The sequence below is a fragment of the Hemicordylus capensis genome, chromosome 5 (assembly GCF_027244095.1).
Source record: "Hemicordylus capensis ecotype Gifberg chromosome 5, rHemCap1.1.pri, whole genome shotgun sequence".
Classification (NCBI taxonomy): Eukaryota; Metazoa; Chordata; class Lepidosauria; order Squamata; family Cordylidae; genus Hemicordylus; species Hemicordylus capensis.
In genome coordinates, this window is record NC_069661.1 from 217,043,023 (window position 1) to 217,053,610 (window position 10,588).

Here is a 10,588-nt window from a genome sequence, read left to right on the forward strand (position 1 = left end):
TTAGGTATAATAACATCTTAGAAGTATTTATTTGCAGATTAAATAATAAATGGGATAATACACAAGAAATAAAATCAAGAATAGAGCATGCAAGAGGTGCTTTTACTAAAATGGAAAAACATATTATGTAACCATGGACTTAATTTGAATTTAAGGATCAGAATGACTAAGTGTTATGTTTCCCCAATCTTGCTTTTATGGAATGGAAAGTTGGACACTCATCAAAGATATGTGTAAGAGGATTGAGGCTTTTGAAACATGGATGTATAGAAGAATGTTGAAAACATTGTGGTGGCGCAGCAGGGAAGTGACTTGCCTAGGGAGCAATAGGTTGCTGTTTCGAATCCCCGCTGGTATGTTTCCCAGACTATGGGAAACGCCTATATCAGGCAGCAGCAATATAGGAAGATGCTGAAAGGCATCATCTCATACTGTGCTGGAGGAGGCAATGGTAAACCCCTCCTGTATTCTACCAAAGAAAACTACAGGGCTCTGTGGGCGCCAGGAGTTGACACTGACTCGACAGCACAACGTTACCTTTAGATAGGCAGGCCTGCTCAACTTAGGGTCCCTAGCTGTTTTTGGACTTCAACTCCCATAATCTCCAGCCACTGCAGCCAATAGCCAGGGATTATGGGAACTATAGTACAACATCTGCAGGAGGGTCAAAGTTGAACAGCCCTGAGACAGAGTCACCAATTTAGAAATTTTGCAAAGAATGAATAAAAACATGGAAAATTTAAGAACAATAAAAGAAAGGAAACTAGAATTTGGGGGGCATGTGATGAGACATCAGAGATACCATCTTCTGCAATTAATATTCAAGGATAGATCAAGGGCAGGAAGAAGGAAAACATCATGAAAACCCTTAGAGACTAGTATGGTAGAAGCACAGCATCACTATTTAGAGATGCAGTGTCAAAAGACTGAGTAGCCTGAATGATAGCTAACTTCCAGTAGGAGAAGCAACTAAAGAAGAAGAAGAAGAAGTCAACATCTGAGAATCCCTGTTAGTGGGGACACTGGTGAGGAGAAGCACTCCATGCCAAGCTTGCAAAGGTCTGATTGGTCCTGAAGAGCTAGGGCAGCCATGAGGACACCTTGCTGCCATGCTGGCCGTCCAAAATCTGCCATCTGAGGTGAACACCTCCCTGCAGCTCAAGGAAGGACCATCCCTGGCCATAGCACTATTTTCCTGCCGTAAATCCCTCCCTTCTGCTGATGCATCTGTCTGCCCCCAAAGATGCCAGTACTGCAAATGGCATCTTCAGGGCAAGTAGCAATTCTGGGGGTGATGGGAATGGGTGGAATTACAGGCCTGCCACTGTCACCTCCAGCTGGCCTTGTCAATCACATGCTCACCTGGGCACTCTTTGATATCCACCTTTGTTCCAGACAGACTACAGCTCCCGAAAAGGTATGCTCTCTGCAGAATCAGTGCTTCAAGTTGTCAACTGCCAAGAGAGCTTTATGGGAAATATAATTCAGTGAGTGAGATTCAGAGGGGAGAAATGAGAGAGCTCAAAATGCAACCAGGTTTTCAATAATATTGCACTGTCAGTTGGAAGAACATAATTTCATTTGATTAAGCAGCCACTAGTCCATGGGTAGGCAACAATAAATTGCCCAGCCAATAAATTGTGGCTGGAGGTGGTGGGAATTGTAGTTCAACATCAGCTGGAAAGCCAAGGTTGCCTATCCCTGCTCTATTCCATGAAAGCTTATGCCACAATAAACCTGTTCGTCTTTAAGGTGCCACAAGGCTTACTGGTTTTTTTGCCACCACCTTTATCACTGGCTTTTCATAGTCAATGGAAGAAGACTTCCTAATGCACGGTGGTGTGGGTGATGATTTGCAACATGCAGGTGGCATCAGTAGGAGACTACCCACCAAATCTAATTGTGCCACACACTTTAAATGCAACGGCAGACCCATGATATGACTGTTCTGCTTTGTTGTAAAGGTGGCTCAGCTGCCCATGAATCTAAAAGCTGGGATGTGGCACCACATCTGCATTACCTGGATCACTCGTGACGGCATATGGGCAGCATATCTTGATGGTGAGGAGCGTGGGGCCAGTGAGAACCTGGCATCCTGGCATCCTGTCAAACCTCATGGGGTGATAATCCTGGGCCAGGAACAGGTGAGTCTGAATCCTGTGTTGTCTTGGAAATGATTAACCTGAGCATCTTGTAAGAAACCTTCCCCTGTCTTTGTGGGGTGGGGGTGTATGTTTCAGTCTCAAAGGAACGACATCAATGTGGGACATCCCCAGTTAGCATCTTGGCCATGCTGCATGTTCCAACCTTGGGTCTCCAGATGTTGTTGGTCGACAACTCCCATCATCCTCAGCCACAGCCCAAGAGCATCTGGGGACTCAAGGCTAGGAACGCTGCCCTAGGGCCACAGAGGGTCTCTGATCTGGATTGGGCATGAATGTTATATAGATCTGTGGTTCCCCATAGGGCTGCCCATACAGAAGCTTTCCAAACTCCTGTATTTGCATTTTAATGCAAAAACGAGACATGCAGAAAGCAGTAATGGTGGGGCAAAGGAGGTACCCATGCTGCTCAGGGAGTTGTATCCCCTGCACCACATAGCTAAGGGGGGGCTGTATACTCTGCTAAGGTAAGTGGGGTTGTAGAGCTGCGCAGGGGTTGTATGCACAGGGGGTTATATACTCTGCACCACACAGCTAAGAAAAGGCCTAGAAAGACACACAGAAACCAGCTGAAACAAACAAAGCTGCCATTTGCAGACTGGGACTGCGAGAGGGAGCATGACTCAATGGTAGAGCGCATGCTTGGCATGAAGAAGGTTGCAGCTTCAATCTAAGAATCTCCTGTTAAAAGGAACTCATATCACTGAGCTTGCAAATACCTGTGCCTTAGATTCTAGAGAGTCAATGGTCCAGTTCACACAGTCATTCAAATCTAGGTTTTGTGTCGGTTACTGACATTAGCATGATTGTGTGAACCCACAATTTATGATTTATGGCCTGTGATGGAGCTGAGATTCCTGCTTTGATGTGGGTTGTCCATACCTGTACAACTCTTATCCACAACTACAGTTAGGCCATGCTAACCATAGGCCTGCATGGCTCTTTCCCCTCCCTGTTTCCTTGGGTCACCATGCCCAGGGTTGCTTGGGTTCTCCAAGCCCTGGGGTGGCTGTCCAAACTATTTCCCCCCTGCTTTCTTGCTTTGTTTTATTTATACTTGTAGAGGCTCTTTTCCTTCTTCTTAACAAAGCCCATTGCTCCATAGTTTGGTAACCATGATTAGAGATTCTGAGCTGAACAGAAGCTGTGTTGTTTAGCAAGGCAACATGTTCTGCTGCCTAATCCCAAGACTCCTACTCCCATTATGATTTAAAGCCAGGGAAATCTCCTGTGACTCCTCTCTGTTCTCCCGAGAAAAGATAAACTGAGGAATAAGATAATGTAATGGCCAACTTCAGTTACAATATTCTGTCTCTCTCCCCCATTTTTGTTCCATCCCTGTATTTTCCCTTCTATGTCTTCTCCTTGTATTCATATATCCCCCCCTTGTTGTCTTTATTTTCTTTTTCAATTTGTCCTGTCTACTCTTCCTTTCCACTGTTTCTCCCCTGTCCCAACCTACCCTCCGTCCTTCCACTTTCTCTCATATAACGCCACAGGATGCATTGGGTGGAAGGTTTGATGCCACTCAGGCCTTTGTGGGTGAAATTTCTCAGTTCAATATGTGGGATCATGTCCTGACGCCAGCGGAGATCATTGGCTTGGCCAACTGCACCAGCCACCTGCAAGGCAACATAATCCAGTGGGATGAAAAACTGGTAGAGGTCCATGGAGGGGCAGCCAAGTGGAGCTTTGAGATCTGTGAGGAGAGGATGAAGGCATGAGATGTCCCCATCAAAAGAAAGAAGCATGAAAGTGGCTTGCCCTTCCTTCATCCCACCTAAGGAACAAGGCAGCAAGGGGTTATTTTCCCCATACAGAAACATCGTGGAGCCTGGATTGGTCTGGGGAGAGCTGTGTGAGTGAGTGTGTGCATGTGTGCAAGGGACCATGAAAACTTCTGAACTTAAAGAAATTGTGACACTGTGTTTTTAATTGTTCCAGTAAATCTTGTTCTGATTCATACCGTGAGTGGCAAGCAAGGCCCTCCACCAAGAAGGCTAAGGTTATTGGATAGCCATATCTGAACAACAGTGTGATCAAGGCCAGGAGTTAAGGTTGTGGATGACAGGCTGTTGGTGGATCTGGTATCACCAATGTTTCCCTTCTTTCTCATTTGCCTATACCTTCAAGTGGTGTGGTATGGACACAGAGTGGTATTGTGAAGGGTTCAGAGTCTTCACGGTGATGGCATTTTCCCATGGAAAGCCATTGATAGTTCAGGAATACAAAAGCCAATATTCCTCTAGTTCTGCATGCTTCTACCAAGAATCTCCCACTGACTTATTTGCCTTCTAGCCTCTGTTTTATAGCCTTCACTGATAAAGTAGCCCCTCATCTGTAGGCTGTGATGCTAAAGGACTTCTTAATTACACAAAGGCCTACATTTTAGATTTAGATTATCTTTCATCTTACAATGACTGACATACTGCACAATGTTATGTGCGCATTGCAGCCTGACGTTCGTGAAGTTGTGCAAATGGGCTCAGGCTCAAGCACACAAATTGTACAAATGCAGTTGGGGGACAGTATGGCTTTTATTTCCTGTTGCACTTATTTTCTGTTGCACAACTCTGCACAATTTTTGCACTTGTACAAGAACGCATTTGTGCAACTGCCTGAGTGTTACATTGCAACACGCACATAACGTTGCACAGTATGTCAGCCGGAGATCCAACATTCCATCCCAAATGTAACTTCACTGATGAGATATCTGAATTGCTGTGCAGTCCCAACATTCAGTTTATATAAACAAGGCATAAGGTTCCGATTTCCTTTGTCACTGTTTTAGGACTTCATTCCTTTATAACATATTATAGCTTTTAAAGAGGAAGAATATAAGTAGCAAGCATAAATTCCTGATATTTCTGCTCAGCCCCCTTTTCTAAACCATAGTTCTTCTTTCCACAGAGTTGATTCACACATGCATATTCCTTTTACTTGGTATCTTATTACTTGATTACAGTGATGACTCACAGCTGAACATGTGAACGGCTTTGATTCAAAAGCACTATATCTGAAGTGGTTTCTCTTGGTGGTTTTTGATGACCCATGATGCCATTTCACACATGCAAATCACCACTTTGTGCAGCAGTCATCAAATGATGAATCAGCCCTAACTTTACAGGGTGATACTATCAACACTAAACTCATAGGATCTGATTCACTCTCTTGCTGCTTACTCCTGGCAGATTACTCCCAGTGGTTACAAATATGCTAAGAAATGATAACAGGAATTGCACCAGTTGATACTTTTTACTAGATGCTCAGTTCCATCCAACTCTGCAAACTCCAGGTGACCACAGACAGCTGTGACAGACTACTTAATTTTCCCCTGATAGGTGTTTGCTCTGTATTTCCCTCTACTTTAAGATCCTGGCCCACAACTTTACACCTTTACACCACAACTTTACACCTGAATTCACAGCAATCCTGCTTCTGGCTGACACTGTGCAAAGCTCTCTGTGTGTTTTAATGGAATATCCACACAGTCGTGCAAGAGTAAGCTTGTGCAAAATGTAAAAATGGCACAAACACAGTTGCACAATGGGCAGATGGGAATAACAGCCATCCATCTTGCAATTGTGTTTGTGCCTCCTTTTTTTTTTTTTTTTGCATTTTGTGCATGAGCACTCTTGCACAACTTCACACATGTTCTGTTAGAACACACACTGAACTTGGTGCAGTATGATGGCCAATATTCCCTAAAGGAAGTCAAACCATAAAAATGCTAGTCATCCAACGAACATGCTTTGCCACATTTCTCCTTTGGATTTTTTTCTTTAAGGCATGGATTATCTTCTGTTTATGGTACATTAACTGAAAGTAGCAGAAATGGGAAGAGAGTAGCAGAAAAGCTATAACGCTACTGACCTGTTGCTTTGTTCCTGTTAATCTCCTTTTCTGTTGTTGTTGCCAGTAACAACAGCAGATGCTACCTGTGGCTTTTCACCACAATAATAAAGGTGTGAAGAAAATCACATAATGGCTGCATATTGTGTATAAGATGCATTAAATATAACAACAGCCCTGTTGGATTGGGCCCAAGGCCAATCCAGTCCAGTATCCCATTTCTCAGATGCCTCTGAAAAGCCCACAGGCAAGAGCTGAGGATGTTCCCTCTCTCTTACTGTTGCTCCCCTACAACTGGTATTCAGAGGCATCTTGCCTCTGAGGTTGGAAGTGGCCTATAGCCACCAGACTAGTAGCCATTGATATACTTGCCCTCCATGAATTTGTCTAAGCCCCTTTTAAAGCTATCCAAGCTGGTGGCCATCACCACTTCCCATGGCAGAGAATTCCATAGATTGCTTACGCAATGTGTGAAGAAGTACTTCAGTTTCTTGGTCCTAAAATTCTCGGCCTTCCATTTAATGGGATGACCCCTGGTTCTAGTGTTGTGAGAGAGGGAGAAAAATTTCTCTCTATCCACTGTTTCTACTTCATGCTTAATTGTATGCACCTCTATCATGTCTCCTTGTAGTCACCTCTTTTTCAAACTAAAAAGCCCCAGATGCTGTAGCCTTGCCTTATAAGGAAGGTGCTCCAGGCCCCGGGTTATCTTGGTTGCCCTCTTCTGCACCTTTCCCAGTTCTGCAATTTCCTTCTTCAGATACAGTGACCAGAACTGCACTCAGTACTCTAAATGTGGTGGCACCATAGATTATAATATTAGCATTTTTATTTTAAATCCCCTTCCTAATTATCTCTAGCATGGAATTTGCCTTTTTCACTGCTGCCGCACACTTAGTTGGCAATTTCAACGAGCTGTCCACCACAACCCCAAGATCTCTCTCTTGGTCAGTCACTGACAGCTCAAATATTCCTGCCATAGGCAAAGGCTTACCAAATGTTAGATGTCTGAGCAAGGACTGGTTCCATGCATCCAGATGTACAAGAAATCCAACCTCTGCCCCCATTTAACTCTGGTTTCCCGTTACGAGCAAATGCAGCGATAGCTTTTTTATTGGGGGTGCTGACTAACATGATGTGTAGTTCTTAAGGACACAGAACGCCTTTTTTCCTTTTTGGCAACTAGCCTGAAAATGGGGACAGGGCATGGGAACAGTCTGACCATGCCTATTTTGACATCTCTAGCATTAAGCTATCATAGATACAGAATCCCCATTAGGGCGGCCATACCCTTTTTAGCCCCTCTGACCCCAGGACTTGTTTGCTGGCTGAGTCTGTGGTGACTCATTCACACTTCACAGGAACCACATGAATGTACTTCAACAAATCACTGAGACTGTTTGAATATGAAAGAAAATGCTGTGTGTGAGGCAGTCCTTACTGGGCCAGGTTTTGAGACAGAAATGGATGCCACCACACTCACAAAGATCTCTAGATATCCACCCATTTTTTCTTATTTCGGTCCTCAACCATTGTTCATTCTCATTGTGCCACATCTTGGGAGGAGGAGAGCTCTCGGGCATTCTTAGAGCAGCTGATGAGAGAATCTTCAGCGATCTTGTCACAGAAATGGAACGTTGAAGTTGGGGGAGCTCGCAGTTACAGTGGGCAGAGTTGCTTTTCTGACAGCCTCCTTAGCTGCTGTTCCTTGAAGGCTACAAAGGGGTGGCAAGAATAAACATTTTAGTATATGCGCTGCCGAAACGAGCACAAGGGTAGCAATTTGGCTCAAGTTAGGGAGAACTGGGGGCAGGACCTGCCCTGGGCTTTTTTCGACCCTAGGCAAAGCATGACTTTGGCTTCCCATGCCCCACATTCAGTTAAAATTATATTCTGTACATTACAGAATATAATTTTAACTGATTGTTGGGGCGGGGGGGGGGGGATCAAAGTAACTTGCCATTGGCTGGGGCAGGGGGACCGGAGAGGAAAGCAGATTTATACCTTTAAAACCCTATAAGACCACTGCTGCCTGCCATCCTGCACCACTGCCCAGCTCTGCATGGAGTCTGCCTCTGCCATGCCCCCCATTGGGGTCCTAGATGACCACCTAGGTCCGCCTAGTTGATGAGCTGACCCTGCCAGGAGGTGGAGCTTGTGGGTTCACTAAGGCCCCCTACCTTTCTCGCCATAGTTCAAGGGGTGGGGCTGCTGCTCAGTGGTAGAGCATCTGCTCTGTTTTCAGTAGGTCCCGGGTTCAATTCCTGGCATCTGCTGGTAGGACTGGGAAATATTCCTGCTTGAAACCTTGGACAGCTGCTGCCAGTCCGTGTACACAGGACTGAGCTAGTAGGAGCAATAGTCTGATTCAGTATAAGGCAGCTTCCTATGTTCCAAGCACTGTGGTCAGCTGCTGAGCCTGGTCAAGATTTGGGGTGGGCTGGGATGGTTTGTATGCCTTCTGAGTGCCTGATATCACAATGGTGTTGAAACCTGTGAATCCACTGATAACAACATATGAGAGTTCTTCCTCTTTGGGAACCTTATGATTGCTTGCGTCGTACTTTGTTGCCTCCCCCACCTTAAACTTTCCATTTGCCATGGTAATACAAAATGTTGTATATATATTTCTCTTTTTCTGAACAAAGGGGTGAGGGAAGGCAGAGCAGACAAAGTTATTTCAGAGCATACTAATGACAAACGTTCCGTTCCTTCTCTAAGGATTGCTTTTCACATTGCACTTCTAATGGGCACATATTAAAGATCTAGCAAGGCTGCTCAGCTTTGGCCCTCCTGCAGATGTTGGCCTACAACTCCCACAATCCCTGGCTATTGGCCACTGTGGCTGGGGATTATGGGAGTTGTAGTCCAAAAACAGCTGGGGGTGGGGCTAAGTTGAGCAGGCCTGAGAGAGTGGACTCATGGGCATCCACAGGACTTTTTTCCAGGGGGGCAAGACAAAGGCTGCAATCCTACACCCACAATACCCACTAATCTGGGAGTAAGCCCCATTGAATTCAGTGGGACTGGCTCAATGCAAAGGGGGCAACTTTCTTCTTTACCCCCCTCCAGACATCCATGCATGTACCCACTTGAGGTGCATAGATGGGGCTGGGGCTGTAGCTCAGTGGTATTGCGTCTGCTTGGCATGCTGAAGGTCCCAGGTTCAGTCCCTGGCATTGCCAGGGAGGACTGGGAGGGACTCCTGCCTGAAACCTTGGAGAGCCATGTCAGGCAGAGTAGTCCATTCTGAGCTAGATGGACCAATGGTCTGACCCAATATAAGGCAGTTCCCCATGTTCCTATATAATTCTTCCACCAAGACCTCTTTAGTATGCAAAAATAAAATACCAGATCTTACAAGTTAAAACAAAACTGGTTTCAATGTAAAAACGCATTAGTCATTTGATTACCAAACCAAGATACACAGCAGTGCTTAAATTCCTTTCTCTCAAGATAAGCAGTAGGCAGGGAAGAAAGGGAGCAATATCACAGCTGCAGCAAATGAGCAATTACCAATTAAGGCAAGGAAGACAAGAGGGAGGATCACATACAAGCTGCAAGGTATGCATTAAATAAGGCATCCCCAAACTGCAGCCCTCCAGATGTTGCTGAACTACAACTCCCAGCATCCATAAACACAATTTTTTGTGGCTGGGTATGCTGGAAGTTGTAGTTCAGCAACATCTGGAGGGCCGCAGTTTGGGGATGCCTGCGTTAAATACATACAAGTATCAATCAATCATCTTGATTCAGTCCATTGACCAGCAAACATACAAGTATGTATTTAGCTTGTAACATCTGGTATTTTATTTTTGTGTAATAAAGAAGTCTTGATGGCAGAATTGCTTTGAGCCAATATGCGCATAGGATCACCAACTTATCAACATGTCCCTATATAACCATTTATTTCAGCATCATGGAGAGCCATAATTGGCCCTGCTCTCCACAGGGCATTTTCATAGTATATATGCGATAACATAAACACATGTATCCACTGCACAGGTTACAAGAGTCTCGGTTATGTATATGTCTATCTTGAAGATGTACCTGCTAAAAGTGTAACATGTGAAGCAGTCCTCAAATTGTCTTGTTGCCAAGGGGACCCATACTCCTCACAGAGAGAGGAGGGTACAAAAGAGTGGGTAAGGGGATGGGCAAAATCATGTTCAAGCTACAAAACACTGTGATCTCACCGAGCCTGAGGGGAACAAATACACCACTTTGAGCCACTTTCTCACTCTCCTCCTCTCTCCTCCGCCTTCTTTTGTACAGCTGTTAAGCAGGATTTGACATGTGTGCGCACATGTGTGTGTCATATGTATTTTTTTGTATATTTGACTGTTAACAATAAACTTGGTGTTTATATTTGATTCTCAAGGATTTCCAGGGAATTGCATAAGACAGGGTGGGCAGACTTCAGCCTTTTAGGATCCATTTGACTTTGGGTTTTTTGTTTGTTTGTTTGCATGTGTGTGTGTGTGTAATATATATATTTACTTTTATATCCCACTCTTCCTACAAGGAGCCCAAAGCAATATACATGGTTGTGTTTATTCTCACAACAATCCTGT

At 44.7% G+C, this 10,588-nt stretch overlaps 1 protein-coding gene across 1 annotated transcript in view; it reads left to right on the forward strand.

Moving 5' to 3' along the window:
- Positions 1 to 10,387, forward strand: part of NPTXR (neuronal pentraxin receptor) — a 38,428-nt gene extending 28,041 nt beyond the window's left edge. The window contains exons 4-5 of the mRNA XM_053253224.1: positions 1,965 to 2,144; positions 3,662 to 10,387. Of these exons, the coding sequence (XP_053109199.1) occupies positions 1,965 to 2,144; positions 3,662 to 3,886 (405 nt within the window). The 3' untranslated portion in view covers positions 3,887 to 10,387. The remainder of the gene's footprint in view (positions 1 to 1,964; positions 2,145 to 3,661) is intronic.
- The last annotated feature ends 201 nt before the right edge of the window (positions 10,388 to 10,588 follow it).